The sequence below is a fragment of the Temnothorax longispinosus genome, chromosome 8 (assembly GCF_030848805.1).
Source record: "Temnothorax longispinosus isolate EJ_2023e chromosome 8, Tlon_JGU_v1, whole genome shotgun sequence".
NCBI lineage: Eukaryota > Metazoa > Arthropoda > Insecta > Hymenoptera > Formicidae > Temnothorax > Temnothorax longispinosus.
In genome coordinates, this window is record NC_092365.1 from 19,730,936 (window position 1) to 19,751,066 (window position 20,131).

General features: G+C 42.6%; 1 protein-coding gene across 2 annotated transcripts in view; it reads right to left on the bottom strand.

The window, feature by feature from the left end:
• Window positions 1-20,131, bottom strand: part of Ubce2h (ubiquitin conjugating enzyme E2H) — a 40,535-nt gene that overhangs the window by 15,228 nt on the left and 5,176 nt on the right. For both annotated transcript variants that reach the window (XM_071785030.1, XM_071785029.1), the window contains exon 3: window positions 10,269-10,345. In XM_071785030.1, coding sequence (XP_071641131.1) covers window positions 10,269-10,345 — 77 coding nt within the window. The remainder of the gene's footprint in view (window positions 1-10,268; window positions 10,346-20,131) is intronic.

Consider the following 20,131-nt stretch of genomic DNA (forward strand, 5'->3'; position numbering starts at 1 on the left):
AGTTTTTAACAGGATTTAAAAGAGAAGAATTTCGCATAAATATATTAAACTTGGAACGACAATCGCGCCTCACAGCGACTGTTAACAAATCGCAAGTTTAAACTTGCACGCCCACGCGAGCTCCGGTTTTAATCCGGCGTTATTCGGTTTAATTCCTCCGATTAACAATTCATTTACTATCGGCTCCACGAGATTACGAGAGGCGGAGGGGTCCCTTATGCACGATATAATTTCCCGCGTGACGCAAGCACAGCTTTGGCGTGGAAACTGGGTCGGGTAGGAATCTCGAAAAAGACCCACGTGCTTTTTGTATCTGACGAAGGAGACAGGTTGTCATTTTTCATCGGTTTTAACGAAAGGCTTTGCTGACTCTCGTCATTAACATCGTCTGCACTCGCCGACCAAAAGAAATAAACGAGATAAAAACTGATATCTTTTTGAAAATATATCCTCGCGACTGGAAACTTTTTGCGCTCGAATGCAAATAGGTCAGAGACGTAAACTGATGATTCTAGGGCAATAATTTTATTCGTGAAATTAATCAAATGGTTTAAAAATTCCATAAAATTTGTTAATACAACAAGAAAGTAAATACCAGGAAGAGAAAAAGAAGGAAGAATAAATAGAACATGAGAATGGAAACTAATTTTTTTTAAATTAAGAACTATAAATCATTAATTAAAAATGCAAACTTTTATTTATCTTATTGCGAAATTCCTTTATACATTTGTTAACTAATCTAATATCACAGTCATTTTTAATAATAACAATTATAACATACAAATATATAATAAAATTAATAATAACAATTTCTTATCTTTTAACACAATTATGATAACTTTACAATGAGCATACTATTATTAATCGTCTGGCGGTAGAAATCTTAAAAAAATTAATCATTGTGATGAAGGGAGAGGGAGGGCGGGAGGCGGGGGGAGTTATTGATTGCGACATCGCGCGTTTGCGACATCGCGGTTCAACGCCTGATAAGGCCAAAAGACGGGATACTTTTCCGTCAATAATTCCAATTGAAAGGACATTGACGCGCTGCGTGAGCGTGTAGCGAGATGAGCAGCCCCCCCAAAGGTTAAAGTCATCGGACTATGTAAACAATTTGTCTCTAGCGCCGTATCAATGTGCAAACGGTTCATTGGAAAAACGAACGGTGTGAAACAGGCGTAAAGCCCTCCACGTCGGGCAGCGTGGCACAGAAACGGAGTTATTATTTGACACCAGTCGATAAGCGAAGTCGTCCAACTTTTTTATCTATGGCTGGGATATGTATATTTATATACGGAAAAAGAGAGAGAGAGAGAGAGAGAGAAGAGAAGAGAAAGGGACTTCAATTCCCTCGATCATCGATGAATGAAGTTTTTCGTGATAAATCTCTCGATAAATTCGTAAAGCCGAGTTTTGCTTAACGTGATGGATGATCGTTATTTATCGCTTCCGAATTTGCGATATCTCCGATGCTTTAGTAATTCAATTTGTTAAAGAAATTGATTGATAAAATGATGAATGAGAAAAGAAACAATAATCAACTTTCTGTTAGAATAAATAGTTCTTGCGGTAAGTTCTACCGGATAAAATCATTATTTCTGAGAACATAATATCGTTACATAGCTACCCGACAATAATCGCCGTCATCGCGTTCTTGAAAACGTGGTTCGACGAGGTCGGCCACGTGGGTGGACGTAATTGAATAACATCGCGCTTGAATATGCCATAAGACACTCCTTTTCAGGAAAATTCCATATTTCCATCGTATTCGATCGCTCGAATCGCTGATGGAGAAAAAAAGAATATCTCTTCGCGCTAACACGCTAAAAAATGTGACCGCGAAAATTTTTTCAATGACGAGATTTCTGCATTTCTGAGCGACGTCGCGATGTCTATTTTGAGAGAGGAAGGTAGAGTAGAAATTTCGTGAACGTACAATAGCAGGATAGAAAGACTCGCGACTAAGACTCTTGATTTCTGCGCAAACGCGCGACGATCGTAATTCTACCGTAAATTCCACATAAATCCTTATGATCTACTTGCGCGCGTAAGTGCTCGACGGGCGAGCTTTGAGGATTCCTCTTGCACTCGAGGAGAATCGGACGAGGACACGACATCGGAAGGTTTCCGCTCCGTGAACGGCGTATGATAATTAGACCTTGCCACTGCTAACGACGTGCTAGGCTGAACAGCGATTAGGATTTACTTGTGTAAGCCTCGAAACTTGGCGCTGATACGTATATCTCATTGATCTTGAGTCATGAAACATCGATCTTAGGAAAATAACTGACGGTTGATGTCTTCTATAAATGGAACTCAAAAAGGCCTATTCGTTTTCGCTGCACTTCTGAACTATATAGTGCAATAAGTTAGAATGTAAAAAATAAATTTGTTTCATTCTAACTTATTGCACTATTATTCAGAAGTGCGGCGAAAACGAACAGGCCTAATGTTTCGCGGAAAACTCTTCGTAACGCGTTTACATTATAGATATCAAGTATTAAGCCGACGGTATTAATCCATATATCATAGATTTTATTTTAATAAATGATATTAGTGCGATTAAAACAAGTTAAATATTAAATTACGGATCAGAAATTGATACTAGGAATTGATAGTAGAAATTGACATGTAATTTAATGGTATAAGTGACCGAAGGTCGTTTTTCAGTCAGATACAAATATTTAATCGCGAGTTTACGATATTTGGCGAGATTTCATAATGACGTGAGCTCGCGATCAATACCCGTGTCCGGTTACCGCGATTTTCGTATCGAATGTCAATTATTTTTGTTAATGGAACGTAGAACGGGACAACAGCGGCTTTCTATAGCGCGATAGCACGTCCGCTTAGAGCGACTGCTCCGAAGAGTTCGCGACGTAGAGCAGTGCGGTCGAGAACTATTAATGGAATCGGGAAGACTACCGTTGTAAAGCCGACGTTCGTACGCCCGTTCTTTATCAAGCCGCGAACGAGACTGCATATAATTTCAGCGTTAAAATTATCCGCCCGCGCTTCAATGAAGATGGATAACATGCAGAAAGTGATCCGAAGCGCAACTCACGTCTGTAATATTTATCGATAGTGAAGACGAATACGCTGTAATATTCGCGTTAACAGCGGTGCACCGATCGTGCAAGAATAGACGAAAAATCGTGCGCCGTCAGTTTATCTCAATTATAGCTTAACTATAGCTCAATAGGAACATCGATCGAACGATTTTCGATAACGATATAACACGCTGCATAGAATTAAGCGAATTAAATTATGACACGATTCCGAACAATGCTCTCGTATCTTTTTCGGATCAATGCCAAACAGAACACTCGAAAGATTTATCTCTTTACACAACGTTACAACGGGCTAAAGACTGCAATATTTAAAGAAAAATTATTTGCGCAACATTCACCAAGCTAAATACTTTTCCGGCAATCTTTCCGTAACTCTAAACATCATCGCTTCAAGATGCGTTGCCTCGACCTGACGTTAAGTGTTCTGTATATTTCATGGGATACAACCCAGCGTATACGTTCCCGTAACTCTCTTAACAGCCGTAGTACAACAGGGTCGGCGGCTCTCCTAGGGCGAATGCCGAACGGAATCCTCGGGCGTGTTGGAGCATCCGCTAAAGTGGGTCATCGCGGCGGAGTGGAGCGCGCGGTATCTCTCCGATGTACATCGTCAATCGCTCGTTTACAACCATTCCCGAAGCGGCCGTACGCTTTGTGCACCAAAGTGTACCGTGCGCGCGGCGAACACGCCCGGTTGTATTTACGTACGTGGTAAATCGTCGCGGAATATCGTCGTCCGAATAATGTTGCACGGTTGCACGCACGTGAGTGAGTAAACTAATTCGACCGGCTCGCTCTACATCTATAGAGCTCGTCCTTCTGCCGCGGAACTTTCGGCGGAAATATCTCGGTAAAAGCGTCGCGAGAGAGAGAGCGTCTCCGTATATTGTCGCGTATCCCAGATCTCTCGCAGTTCGAGCGAATTTCAATCCGCGGACTCTAAAATTGGAGCTGACTCTTTTCCTCAACGAAAAAGAGCCGTCAGAAGTATATCTCCGTTAGCGAACCGTGCCCAAGGCGGTTCAATCTTGCTGATATGCATGCTTTTGCCGGCCTAACGCCGCTCTCGCCCTCGCAGAAGTCTAAACTGGCATTACGTGCTTGAGTCGTACAATATCTGATACACTGTCTATCACCTCTGGCACCTCACAAAATATATCTCCAGCGAGAACTAGTATCATTTTTTTTTTTTTTTTCAACTTTTCTACCGACTGAATGCGTTAGGTAAGCCGCTGCATCTTGCGAAATCGCAACGAACGCCGCGCCGTCTAACTATACAGCTAACGGACAAAATGCGACAGGAACTGGTTAATCAAACCTCAAACAACCGCGCCCGTGCGTCTCATTATGCGGCAGGTTTTCCATGCATCCGCTTGCACGCGCAATGTGCATACGACGTAAATATTACAGGATACGGTGAGCTATCGGGCGAGCGAGGGAGATGAAAGGAGTGCCTCGCGGCCGGCTCTTTCTCTTCGCGCGCGCCAGCAGGAAATAAATTAATCTTATCCGGCAATCTGACCTAGCTCGGTGTCAATCGTCTATCATCTCTCTTCGAACGGCATTTCGAATGGCATAAATTCTTTCCCTCCTTTGTTTAAAAGTGACGCAAGTTGCGCGATTTTGTTTCGATCCGATTTGAGGTCGCGCGTTGACCACGCAGGGGCGATCGTGAATTCAATCATTACGCATGAGTCGTCCGTTATTGCTGTTTTTCGCGTTTACATTTTCGTTTTAATCGCTAACTCAGAAATTTTTAGACGGTCTACGTCCGGCAGTTATTGATTCTACGCGCTCGTGTTCCGCCATCGTTGCATGCGCTGTCGATGTTCTACTTCGATATAAATACCGATTGTCGATGGCCGTTAAAAGACTTCATCAAGTAAATTTCGTATCGCCGCTTTGCTACTTCTCCTTACGCGATAAATCAATGTTATAATTATCAGCGTGACGATGCGCGAAAAATATCGCATTATATACCCGCTTTTAAAGTCATTTTAATTTGGGAGAGATAAATACAATTTTCCTATAGTTATATATAACGTAAAAACTTGGGAGAAAGATAAGATAAATTGACAGCTCGCTTGTTATGGGACAAATTTATTTTTATTTCTCGTAAAAGTCATAGTTGTGGAAACTCACTATACATAGCGTTAATGTTAACGTTTGTATTTTACGATAGTTTGGTAACAATCATAAATTGTATCATAATGTGATTTTTTTCATGTAACCGAAACCTTACTCCGAATGATCGGACAAGATTATAAAAACTTTCGAACGCCTTCGACGTGGAGGCACATTTTAAACGAAGCGGTAGCCGTTCAAGGGCTCCGATACATTAGCACTAAGTCAAGGTGAGCGCATTATGCAATTCTAAAGCGCAATTAAAACTAAAGCGGAAAACGGCGATCGAACACGATATCGACAGCGAAATGACACCGATTCGACAGTCCGCATGTTAAACACGACGCACGTCTTTCCTTTCATCCTTTACGTTTTTTTTTCAAACTTGGACTTTTCTGGCGTAAATATCTCGCTAATAAGTGGCGACTATCTATGCATTGCGCGTTATGCAACTCTTCATGTTGATGCGATATAAGGCAAACATCTCCGCCAGCTAAATATGCAAAGCCAATAAAACACACTCAGGCAAACAAGACTGCTCATCCGATACATTTAAAGCGTGTATTACTCAACGCGTACAGATATACGTTATTACTGATATGCACGTCGTAACTCAATCAGCATATATTTAGATAACTAGATACCGCAGACCGGGTCTTCAAGTAATTTGTAAAACCGATATATCGGTCCAGCCCGTGTAATTGGCAATCCTGCGATATGTTACATCGCTCGAAGCAGATTACACGTGTTACATATGGTAAGATGAATTTGCACTCTTATCTGCAAACGTGGCGCGTTGTACACGAAATCATATTTTTATCTCTTGCCTGACGTCAATTGGAATCAATACGATTTTTTACAATGTCCTTCAATCTTTCATTCATTATTCATCTTTCATTCGCATAAATAATACTACTCTTCTCATCGATGTGTATCTAACAAAATAGATTCCTATCTCTAACAGATTGCATCCTGAAATGACATAAAAATTTGCGAATCGCGAGCCATAAGTGTACAGAGACACAGAAAAGGGGTATCATTCATGTTTATTTTATGTAAAAATTATATTGAAATTAAATTTCATTGAATTAATATAAAAATTAAATTTTGTTGGACGGTGTAGCATTGTCGCATCGATAATATGTAGACCACAGTTGGAATATTCTCTGCCCGCATTTGCTAAGTCCCGATTGTTCAACGAGAAAACATGCCGCAAGCTAATACGCAGCTTTCAGTGAACAGCTTGCAGCTTACGCTGCAACTTGGACGCGATCGAGGAACTGCTGCGCCGAAAGCCTTTGTTCGCTATCGACATCCTGAGTCGCGGTTCGCGTTTATCGAAACCATTTTCAACGTTCGTGCGAGCGGAGCGTGAATATCGGATATATAATTGGGATTTAATTCGCGCCATAGTCCACTAAAGCGACACGATCGGAACTTGATAACGATCTCACCCAGCAATTAATAAAGTCGTCGGAGACTCGTGCTCACTGACTCGTGTGAGATTAATACGGTGAATTATGTAACAACTTATACGAAATGAAAAGTAATTCCCGTTCCGCAAATAGTTATACCAATATATAAAGTAACTTGTGTGCTTCGAACAGATATAACAGATGGTATCGTGTAATTATAACATATGTCGAATAAGGTAATTAGATTGCAAAGTCCCCTTTAAATGCATTATCAATTAATTAATATGAAACGAGAATAATCATCGCAACGTTAGTTGCAAGTTATATAGTTTCGGAGTAAAGGAATTAATGTTTTACATCCTCTCATACAAAATTCGGAGAACATGTTCTATATCGATTCAAAGTAGTTAAATAAAGTAGTTAAACGAATTGATCATTGACGCATCAGTCCGTTTTCTCACTTCACATTTACAAATTCACATTAAATCTAATTTCAGAATCCTATTTGATTCCGGGATTTATTCACATATAACTCTTAAAAATTATGTTTTGCTGAAATACACTGCAGTTAACGCTAAAATATTGTTAGAGGTGGAATAATTTCGTTAGTACGCTAATATAGTTGAAAATAATTAGCTGATCTATTTTAAAACGTTACGAAAATAGTTTAAAAAGTTATTTCATTAGCGCGAGCTTACATATAAGCTCTCCTTGTAATAAAAAGAGTGCTTTGCCTGTTCCTTTTTTAAATACTCATTTCCTACACTTCCGGAATCTAACAGAACCAACTAAAATGAGCAGAGAAATCCGAGATCAACTCTCTTTATTTCTCATGCAAGTACAAGGTAATTGTTCGGTGTCGTGTTTCAAAATTTTGCGATGTTATGTAATACGACGTACAATTAACATTTAAAAGGCTTTTCGATGATTACTGTATGAATAGCCGCAATCTTCTGTTTTTTTTGTTTTCTTGCAATTAAAATAGTTCTACATGATCGACGATATGGTTTTTATAGATAGCAGTGCTTTTTATCAACTATATGCGACTGGAAAATAAACGCGTGTAAACGAACTTGCGCGCGCGCAGCTGCATCGTTTGCACGGGGTTATCTGAAACACGATCTGATTTACATCGTTCCGTGGGTAGTTCGATGATGCTAACTCGTCGACGAAGGCGAGCTGGACAAACGAAGCCGTACGCGAGTGCATAGAGAGGAAAAAAAAGGTTGATGCGCGTTATGTAAAATTGCGCGCCGCGGCGATCGATCACGAAAGACAAAATAATCGGATAGTCGGTATTATCAGCATCGTATTAACACCAGCCGATCCCGGCGAATTGCCAAGTAAGCTTCTTTTGATCAATTACAAGCCTTATTTATACAATTTGTGAACGTCGATCAATAGTGGACGCGCAAATCGTGAGAGCGGATTGACGTTTTATCGTTGCTTAGTTCTTTATATCCCTTCCTTTCCTTCACAAAGAACCAAGAGTCCTTCTAGACGAACATTAAAAGACACGTTAATTTACTTGTCTACATGCAAAGTTAATAAGCAAATTTTACTAATACAGAAAAACAGTCTACATTCCTTCACAATCTACATTTTCTTCACAAAGAAATAGGAATCCTTTCAGATGGACATTAAAAGGCACGTTTTTTATTTGTTATACAGAAAATAAATTGTAACATTAATGATATATAATAATCTACGTGCAAATTTAATAGCAAATTTTACAGAAAATAATCTACATTCCCTTTTTTCCTTTATAAAGAAGTAGGAATCCTTCTAACCGGACGTTAAAAGTTTTCTACGTTTTCTATTGATTCACATGCAAATTCAATAGCAAATTTAATAGCAAATTTTAAAATTTTAGTACAAAAATAGATTAAATAACGTTCATGTTAATATTCTAATTGTAAGCATAATGTTATTATAATTTTTTTCAAATTCGCGCGTGTTTTGCGAGCTTTAAGGATAGGTAACGCAAATGCCAGATCCGATCGCGTTGAATATCACGTTTCTACAATTTGCTCGGGCAATCCAGACGGAGATTACCATGCGGAATGTTCCGCCCGCAAGTATAGCCTATCTCGTCAGAGTAAGTCCCGAGGTCTGGTCTTAAGCAAATGAAGTTATACCCGCGGATGCAGCTGCGCCGTTTCAAAGGACTATCTGAAACGCGATTTAATTTAAAGCGTTACGAATGGAGGTAGTTGCACGATTTCAACTCGTTTACCGATGGTGGAATCGCGATTCGGAGATTCAAGAAACTTTCGTTCCTTGGGAACGACTCGCTTTCCTCCGCCGCGCGGAAAAGCGAAATTCATTACACGGTTATAGAATTTCATTCGAAACCTGCCAAAGCGAAACACGGTAAATCGACAGAAATCGCGGCTCCGTAAATCTGTTTCGTCCCAACAACGCGAAGTCGCGAGGTTCGTTCGCAAACTACAACAATCCTACTTCGCCTCGAGATTAATCAATTCCATTTTACGATGACTGCATCACGGTCACGTTTCAAATCAAGAAGTAAGAAGTCGGTTTTAAAGATTGCTTCTAACGGCCCAACACATTCGTATTTTCATTCGAACGCATTCAAAACTTCCGCGGGGATAATCTTCTCCGAGTCCTATCTGCGAAACAGGTCTACAACCTGCGCGCGTTATCCGCGGCAAGCGGATAGACGCGTCATTAACGTGCCGTATCTTCGGCACGATCTGCTTGAAAGCGTTTCTTAAGGGACAGTTGAATGCATCTCTTTCGTCAGCGGGGAGTCAAGGAACTTTCTTTCGCGCCGAGAGCGCAGCCGTGCCAATCGATAACACGCTTCGCACGCATGTCCGGCAAACCGAGAAAATCGCAAGTACGAAACGGTTGCGCAAGTATTTCCGGTTCTGGGGAGATGCGCACGGACCTTGGCATAGCGCGAAGCGAAAACGTATTGAACGCTTGCCGTATTTTAATTCTGTTCTATCCCACAGTGGCGAGTAATGAAACTTTCAAGCTTCTCGGTCGTGATAAATTGCAGCGTTCATGCGAATTGAGTAAACTGCATTTTGCCAAACGTAAAATTCGTTAAATTATTATTGATTTACGACGTAAAGATAGTAATTTGGATTATATATCCTTTCAGACTTTTATGTACCTTAATTCCGAATTCCGACATGATAATAAAATAATAGTCCAAGGTGATACGTAAGAAACTATGAAATTGAGCGTGACACAAGTCAAAGAACGCCCATTGCATGTTCAATGCCATATAAAATTGCAATAATAAAAATCATTATAATTGCACGTTACCGAACATTATTGTTGAATCAGATCTTTTGCCCTGCTTCAAAACACATGCGCAAAATTGGCCGTCGAAACCGAATATTAGCAAACTGGATTTTTAATATAATCTTCATTTTGCATAGTACTTCAATTAAATTACTGTATAATTGTAAGAAAATTATAACGCCGACAGATAACAATGCCGAAATATTGCGTACTAACTACTAAAAGTAAACTTATCGCAAAGTAATAGAAATGCAGTGCAACGAGGAACATTGAAATTATACATTCAAACGATAGTTCAAAGTTGAACTCGAATAGAATTCAATTCGTCGTTGCGCGCATTTCTTGCTTATAATTAATGTGAAAACGAGATAGTACTTACTCCCTCGTGGTCCGTAGAACTTAACGGAGAATTCATTTAGTCCTCCTAGAATCGTCACCTCGTGTTTGCTTTCTATTCTGTTTGGAGGCAAAAGAGTTAAGGAAAATCGTTCTCTCTCTCTTTCTCTGTCTCGCCGCGTTACGCTGCGTGCAGTATCTCCGTGCGACGGGAGAGGCAAATCACGGGTTGTCGGGCGTCGACGGCAAGAAACGACGTAGTAATCGACATAACGATGCACCCGGAAAATAGAAATAGAGGTAAGAGAAGATGCAAAACTGTGCCGAGCTATGGTGGACCGTTACGGCCAGCGCGCGACTATCTAACCGACACGAATATTCCAGGGACACAACGCTAAACCGTATCATTTTTCTGCCTATTTTTTTTTTTACTTTTCTCTCTTTATTTGCGCGATGGATTGCTCGCATGGCAAAACCACGGATTGGACTTGTGCGGTATCAATAAGCCACGCAGTTTAAATACAGCCGTTTTGCGCGGACTTTTTACATTTGCATAAATATGGACAAGAAGAGAGGTATAAAACTTTATGAATTAGTTAATAAAACTTGGAAAATGTATGCGTCGGCACCTTTAAGCTCGGCCCTTTTAGTTTATCGTTGGAGATATTGTAATCTCATTTATCGCACATAACCGTGATTTATATCGACTTGTACCTCGTGTATATGAATACAACAACGCGCTTAAAAAGGACGGGGATTGCAATAGGCTCACACACACCATACACACACAAGCATACACACCATTAACGGGAACGTTTAAACCAGCGGAGGTCGCTGGCTCGCTTATCGCTTGTGTAAGAGCAAAACTTTCGAGGCGTGCATTAGAAAGTGCTTATCTAAACGGCGTTTCGTTGGAGATGAATTATTATTTTTTCTCGAAAGATCAAACGCGGGCCAAGCTTTGTTGTGTATACGAAAACGGCAAGAGCGGATCTTCCGACAACAGTCGCGAACGAAAACGAATCGCGAAAATAGATTTCGCCACAGATGCGTTTTAACGATATAATATAAATTACAAACTATCTTTCATCGCGAAAGAATCAAGCGATTAAATCATCGAGATATCTCGTTCGACTTAAAGGTGTCGAAATATTTCTCAAACCTCGCATTTACAGTGTAGCACGTTGTTGCGATTTCCGTAGGTATACGTTATACACTTACGAGGTACACTTTTATCATCGCGTAAAATCTGTGGCGCGCGGCGCAGCAATAAAACCCGTCCTGATTAAATTATTCAACGACCTGCTCGCGCACGTGAAACGCACGCGGTAGCGCTTTTCAACGCGTTGGAATATAAAAATATCATTAATTTAATATCCCTCCCCCCTCCCCGTCGAATTTTGTCAGTCGTGAAACCAAAGTATGCAGCAGTGGGTACCCAGTGTCATTAAAATATTCAAGCGCATGCAAGAGCATTCGTCGTAATAATACATTAAATTGTGTAATTTTCCAAAAATTACACTTGCAGCCTTTCAACGTTGAATCTTCAACAAAATAACATACTTGTCATTGTCATTACACTGTTTTTACAAGGCAAACACCGTTGCATTCGCGATTTCGTCGTCCAGGAAAATCATATTGATTTTCTGATAAAAATTAAAAAAAAAATTGATTCTCTTAATTGCGCAACGCGTTATCCGACTTACGATAAACACCTCGATGTTGTGGCGAGCAGTTAGAGTCTGCCTTTCAGTATACGCGTTCTCACCTGCGGAGGGAGGGGGGGGGGAGCAGGTCCGAGAGCTTTGTTATCCGCAAGACCACGTTCCGTGAATGCACCCGATTCCGCGGCCGCTCGCGTTCTCAAACCCGACGGCGATGGTGCGCCCGGGTAAACACGCGGAGCCCCTCTCCCCGGAGCGGCGTAGAAGCAGCATCGGCCGCGAACAATGAACGGATACTCTCCGACGCGACGCGGCGAGGAAATAAACCAGCGAATCGCACGTGGGTCTCTCTCTCTCTCGCTCCCCGTTTGCACGCGCGTTCCTTTAATCGTTCCTCTCGTTGCGACACGCGATAGCACACGCCTTCGTCACGCGGCATTGATTAGAATAACTATCTCCCCGCCTCCGGATTTCATCTGGAGTAGTGCTCTCCAAGAAGCTGCCACAAGCCTCGGGTTATAACACGTCCTCTATTACAAGTTATTACATTAAGTAATTACGCGTGGCGTGCGTGACATTACGAGCACTAATTTTATAACGTAAAGACTTTTATCCCGAGGAAACTTTTAAATATCCTACATTTCTACGTTTAAGGAATAATTTTTAATTAGCAGATATTTGTTCTGCACGTTTTATGAATTTTATGGTGTATTTCGTTTTCATAACATCATTTCAATCACATCGAAAGCCACGAGCGAAACGAGATGGAAGCGGGTCCGCGAGCTAGCATCGCGATAAAAATTGCAGTCTCTACTTTACAGAAACCTCCCGGGACGCGAAAAGGGCAAAGATACGCGCTCGAAGGGTACAAAGGGAAATTTTTCATGACGAGGCGTATGGAAATCGCCGAATCACCGCGCGGCTTCCACGCATCCTAATCCGAACCAATTTCTTGCCGTGCAAAATCGCTCGCGCATCCACGTGAGTCGTTGTGTTGTCGGCGCGCTGAAAGTCGTACGCTTTCCGCGCGTATCCTGACACGGAATCCGCGCGCCCGGTCGGCCTTTCCGCGTTGCTACCCATTATCGTGGAATAATGGAGATATCATCTCGCGCGTGTGCGTCTCTATTCATCAAATGAGCGTCTCTATTCATGTGCTCTAATACACATCGCCGAATTAGCGCCGCGGCGGTACAAGGCATCCTGTTACGAGGAACGGCCGACATGTGCGTCTGACGGACGCATCCAACGGGCGTTATTAGAGAACAGATCGCCTCCGTGTTTCGACGTCCGTCGACACGGCGGCGTCGACGTCAGAGAACTGAAAATGGAAACCGGTCGAAAAGTAAAAAATAAATAAAACCAAAAAAGAAGCAAAAAACAAGTTATTCATCGCGAGTGAAAAATATCGAATTCTGAGATAAACAAAATTGCATTTATATATTTAAAAAAAGAAAACGATGTTAAAACGCGAAACGAGATTACGTTGCGTTTCGGATTTTCGGAGCGGATTGAGTGCGGACGTTTCGGAGAGACGAGACGCTGCGATGTAATCCCGCGAAACCGCCGAGGGTAAGATAGGTAAATTCACGCGTCGGCGAATGGATAAAACGATAAAACGCCTGTGCAACGTTCCCGGGATGCGTCGTACAAAAAACGAGCGCGACGTTTAAATCCAATTGAGCGGCACGCCCGTCGAGAAATTGTCCGAGCGGAAGTCTGTAACGGCCATAACGCTCCAAGGATTTTACATTCCCATTGGCATAACGCAAGATACACCATAAACGAACGGGGCTCGACGGAAACGATTGCTCAATCCCGGGGGACCGTTACATTCTCTCCTGCCTCCTGCCCGCGCAACGTTGTTGTTTACAACATTGAAACGAGCCGGGGACAATTTGTTTCTCTCTCTCTCCATCTCTATTCTCTACCTACTGTCCGTCTCTATGTATTACTCCAATGCCGATCGATCAGTACAGGCTCGTAATTCCTTTTCGCCCATCGTGCTTTCACAATCGCGGCCATATATTAAAATAAGAAAAGCCGATTTGTATGCTGGATTTGCGCTAGAAAATTCAGAAAAGAAGGAAACCCCGCAAGAAAAATCTCCAAGACGTGAATGGCGGAGATATTTATAAGCAACACGACGAAATAAGATTCGCAGGATTAAACGTGATATAATAAAATAACGCTGAAAAATAATCTACGCTTCTGAATGAAATGGAAATAATTAGATTATAAAGTAAAAGAGGAATCGAGAGACGTAGTAGGACCTCTAATTTCTTTTAAAGAGATTTGGGATAAGACTAATCTTATCCTGTGTCTTCATTTTTACTAAAGTTGTTTGACCCAAAACTTCTAACCCTAGTTCGTAATTCTTTTCCTTGTACTATCTCTTTCCGAATTGTGTGTTTATGTGGATGTGTAAGTGTCCGCCGCAGTGGTGAACTCGAGTCAGTAAGTTCGTTAGGCCCAAAAGATTGTTCGGGTCAGTCCTCCTTGCGTATATTTAGATTGCATTTAGATTTAGAAACCGTTACGCGATTTGACCGATAGATCCGAAGAGCGCGGAAGATCAGAAGTTCACCAAGCTGATTGTCGAGTCGAAGAAATCATGACGTGCGTAACTAGAGGCTTCGTTTTCTAAGATCCACCGCACAAGACTCTCGTACGGTCACGTAGCGTAACGTAACGTGAGCCAACGCACAAGAAACGTATTGGTTTTACGGCCGTTACGGCGTTATACGTTTCTTGTGCGTTGATTTACGTTACGTTACCATGCGAGAGATTGTGCGGAGGCTCTAACTGATACGTTTCTTGTGCGTTGACTCACGTTACGTTACGCTACGTGACCATACGAGAGTCTTGCGCGGTGGCTCTAACGCGGCGTTTCATTACCGTAAGAGACGAACGAGCAAAGGAAAGAAACTGTCGACTGAAACACGCGAGGATCACCAAGCCAGGCGAGGAGGAATCGATTTTCCAGTTCACCCGCGAAAAGGAGCGCGACTGAAATCGCGCGATAAAATTATTCACAGGACCGGAAAAAAATACATTGCGCGCGCGATTAATGGCACGTCTTACGCCGATATAGTATTGTACTTTTTCCGATGAAAGACAATGTTTCTCCGCGTGAATTAGGCGAGGCAAAACGCGACACCTCTCGCATAAAATCACTCTGATTAGAAATTGAAATGAAGGAGCGACAGGTTCCCCAAAATGTCCAAATGATACTCTCGACAGATTGATGCGTTTTTACAACGCGATAAACACGTGATACTTAGGTAATAGCACGTGAGAAATCGAGAGACCTTCGACTGGGCGATGGATCGTGCGCGAAGCGGCCTGTAGTCCTATGACGCGCTCCCGGTATTAATGAATGTCGCGAGACAAGCGGAAAGATACGCGTTAATAATATGTTCGTCGATACGCACGTCGCACAGTGCAAACAACGCACCGCGATTGTAATAACGATTTAAGGTCGATTCACACTATACGACACGTGCCGTCATCTTCCGGCAACGACACGTATCGGCACGACAATACATTAAAACATGCTTTTTAAATGAAACTGTCCACACTAATCGGCACCGGCACGCACTGTAAAAAAATTTTGTAAAATTACAACTATTATAGTGGGTAATTTTGAGACCCACTATAATAGGTGTAAATTTCCACACATTTTTAATTTGTGTAATTGTAATACAAAATTACTTTTTCCTTCCGTACTGTAATTTTGTAAAATTACAACAGTTATTATAGTGGGTCTCAAAATTACCCACTATAATAGTTGTAATTTTACAAAATTTTTTTACAGTGCGGACCGACACCAACATTCTCGCAAAGAATATTCTGACGGTCCGTGTCGGTGCCGGTCTGACAGTGTGAATTAGTAAATGGTAGAGAACAAACGCAGCAGAAGATGGACCAAGAAAAATTAATTGAAAATGTTAAGTCCTTCATATGTAATCAGCCATCCGAAATAGGTTGAATCAATTTTAACAAGTCATAAAATTTGCAGTATCCTAAAATATTGGTAAAACTTGTCGTCATATTTCGGTAAGTCTTTGGACAATGTCGTTCAAGTTTCCTTTTTTTTTTAATATTTGATATACCCATTTTCGATTTCTTTTCTTCGTGTTTTTTTTTTACTTTGGCTTCGTCCTTGTCTAAAAATAAGACTATAAGAACCAATTTATCATCGTTGGGTGATCCATCCATCGTAGCTGCTAAACGTCAACTGATGGACGATTGCCGAAGCAGTGCAGTCTGAACATACGCATTAATTTTGTCGTGCTGGCCGATACGTGTCATTGTCCGTGTCGTACAGTGTGAATCGACCTTTATCCGTTTCGTACGCGCGAATGCGCTCGCAAACCATTACAGTGAGCCATTAACGATCCCTCTCTTCATTTCTAGCTTTGCCGAAGTGCCTCGTTAATTACAGGATAATTGATTAAGTTGATTTCGATATTGCATACGCGAGGAAACTTCTGTAGCGACATCCCGCGAAGCCTATTCGCGTCGTATCGCCGCGATCGCGGTCACGACGATCCTGCTGGGATTCGATCGCGAGACGTGATTTATCGTGATCGAGCGTAACCGACCCAAACCCCGCCGCCGGTGATTTTGAACGAATAAGCGAATCCGGGGAACAATACCGCGAACTATTTCGCGATGTTGCATTCGCCAGTTTTGCGGATGATTCCGCCTCAATTACGTTGAGTATCGATTCGTAACGGAGTATCGGCGTGCAATTATTGACGGTAAATCTAGAATGCTTGGGGTAAACAGAAATATACTATGAACTTCATAGAAAAACAGTAGAACAAAATTGAGATAAAAAGAATCCTAATAAGAAATAAAAGCGTAATTCTCGTAATCAGGACTGTTAAATAGAAAGTATCTTGTGTACTCACATTACTGTCGTTATGTTAAATTTTAAATGTTCACTTCTTTTACATCCCGGGCATTTTAGACGTGTTGCTGCGCGTCAGAGCGGAGTAAAACGGAGTTATTATCGTTATACTCTACGATCTTTTCTATATATAGGAAGACCAATCGTCCGTATGCTAAACCGTAGGAATACTGACGGGAAACTATAAAGAGTCTTCAAAGAAAGCGTGGCATTAACTCTCGGCGTGTACCCTAGGCGACAAATAAGTATTGCGTAATATGAACGATAATTTAACGAGCAGCCGACCGTGCTCTCGGACTTTAGGAAGGGAAGGGAGAGACAGAGAGAGAGAAAGAGAGAGAAAGCGAGAAATTTATAAGAGCAGCATCTTCAATTACGCTCGCGCGCTCGCATTGCGTCGAAAACGCAAGAGCGCGGACCGTAAATTTTGCTGCACAATCATTTTCCCTGCTGCTTATTCCCACGACGCACTCGAAACGCGTGCACATCATCGGTGTTAAACGTGAGACGCGTCTAATTACTCTAATTAGATACCATCCGCGACGCGCAGATGAATTCGACTTCGAAAACCGTTGAGGGAATAAACGTCGCGGAGTTGCTCCGCTTACGGCGCGCGTTTCCGTCATCCTTAAAGAGGCCTTCGGCAGCTCATTTACGAGCCGAGCATTATCTTCCGACGCGCAGTATGTTCCGGAATTATTGCGTTTTCTTCCGACCGTGTGTCGCGATTATACCAAAAATTACGGAGATCGTTTCAACCTCGATAAGCTCGTACGTTCTGAGGCATAATCGATTAAATATCGCAAGAATTTCAGGCAATTTTCAAGAATCCGAACGGACAATAAAATTCGATTCACGGCTGATTCAGTAACTAGACTTCGCTTCATCGAATTGTAATGTAAAATAAGCGAGGAGAGAGTCGCATAGTTTTCACGATATTTCCTATAAGTTCAAAATTCCGTCGTTCTCTCGAAATATCTCTCGATGGGGATCTTGAGACATCCTGAACACGGGTTAGAACCGAGATAAAGCGATCGGCTCTTCCCACGCGGTTACGTGGCAGCGGCGAAACGCAAGGTCCCCGTTTCAGGTTCTCCGGCGTATATGCTTTTGCGGTATATGAATCAAGCGACGTCGTCCCGCGTGCACGGCACGGAGAAGGGAAAGGCAGAAAACGCAGAGGCTCCTCAACGACGACGACGGCGACGGTAAGGACGGTGGGGGAAGCACGGTAAGGTCGATCAGCTGGCGGGCGAGCGAAGCAAAACGAGGAAGGAAGGCAAAAGAGTGCACGCGCTAGCGTACTCACGTCGCTAGCCGGGGCTTTGTATTACGCGGAACTTTGTAATTCAGCTCGGTATATAAAAGCTGAGTGTAAGAATATAAAACATGTATGAAGCACGACGTATAGGCAAATTCGCTGAGCGAAGTGGGCCGCAACTTTTACGCGCCGACGCTTCGCCACCGAGAAAATGACGAAAAAATATCGCGACGGTGGTTCTCGCGCCGGAGTCTTTACAAGACCTAGAAAGCCTTATGGGCGAAAATACGATATATGGGATAAAAATGCACGCGAGCTGCTGTTGACTAATCGATCAATTATAACTCGGGTTCGTTTCGAGAAAACGTTATCGCTTGAAGTAACGAGAAGCAAAGTTTATTTTAATCGGCTGCTATCGCACAAGAGCGAGGTGAGTCGATCGTAATAAGATTTATAAAGGAAAAAAAGGATGATTCATATATGCGATAATCTTATACGATACGGCGACTTTATCGTCGCCGTTGGTCGCACCGTTGAAAACGAAATAGTAAAAGTTCGCGGAGAAAGAGAGAAAACGGTAGCGAATCGGTGGCGATATCGGTGTAACACGGCGAGTGAACGTATAGAAGTGAGCAAGCCTTAAAATAAACTGGTCACTGCTGTGACCAACACATTCGCCGTCCGAGAACGAAAGACTTTCCAGAAATTCTAAAACGCACCCAGCGGAACGAACGCGGAACGCGGACGCATCCAATTTGTTTCGCTCGTTTCGAGGCGGCTTGCAGCATTAATGCATATGCTTCAACACAGCGTGATCGATATCGCGAGACGAGGAAAGAACGGAAAAGAACTCTCGGCATCGCGCACGAGGAAGCTATCGTGATTGTCCGAGGCTGTCACGCGTCTTTAATCCCCTTCCCCCCCGCGGCCCTGCCGTTTACTCGAAAATAACTTCATCCAATTTTCAAAAGACGGACGGAAATCGTCGGAGGTAGGATCTAAATTATGGGCAAGCGCCACGTGCCCGTTTCTCGACGAGGCTCCGCGAAACGTTTTCCGTGCAAACGACTGACTCGCTTTAAACGACGCGTCGCGTCGTGCGCTTGACGCGCGCGAGCGACACTCTGCGCAATTCGCGAAATAAGAGAACATCGCGCGATTTAAGGCGCACGCTGGCGATTTGCGTTCGTCCGTGCGTCCGGTTTTACAAATATCTCGGTTGCGCGCGAACGTGATTACATCCGGCATTATAATTAACTCCGAAATATTGCGAAATCGTAAACATCGCTTGAACGGTGCCGAGGGGGGGGGGGGGGGTAATCACGACGACGGCAGAATCGACGAAAGTAAACGTTCAAATATAATTCCCCGAGATATATTGCCCGCACATGCGTCGTGCACGTCTGGCTTGATCTGATGGCCTTGTTATCACGATAAACATATAGTGCGTTTGTCGGTAGCTAGACCGAATTCGGTGTGTTGTCCGCTCTTCGAGATAAGGTGACCCGGTGACGTTTCGTGATCGCGAAAATTCGACCGATACCGAGCGGAGTCACGTTACACCGCGATATTATTCTGTGGCACGCAATTTTTCACGCACCATGCTGACCGAGGAAAAAAAAGAATAATTAAATGAAAGTCAAATTTCATTTAAAAGTTTCGAAAGAAAACAGAAGAAAATGAGGAACAAATTCAATAATGTGTGTGTCACATGCGATTTCTAAATTCCAGCACTTTCTTAAACAAATAAGATTATTAAAATCAAGCTATAGATAAAGAGATAAAGTTGTTCTACGCAGTTTCTAATGACTCACTGCTTTATATTCGTCGCAGATCGAGAAGTTCGCGATAACTTCGAGACACGTCGGTATCTGGAGAATCGAGGAGCGCGATCGATTGGAAAACTCTCCGCTGGCATTAATTTTATAACATCGTTATTTTCCGCGCCAGGCCGCCACGCGGCCACGTTGCGTCGCGCAGAAATATCAAAAGTGCGTCGGAGCCCGCGTGTCGCGGCGATAATCGTAGAACGAATTAGCCGTCTCGTTTAGCCGTAACCTCGA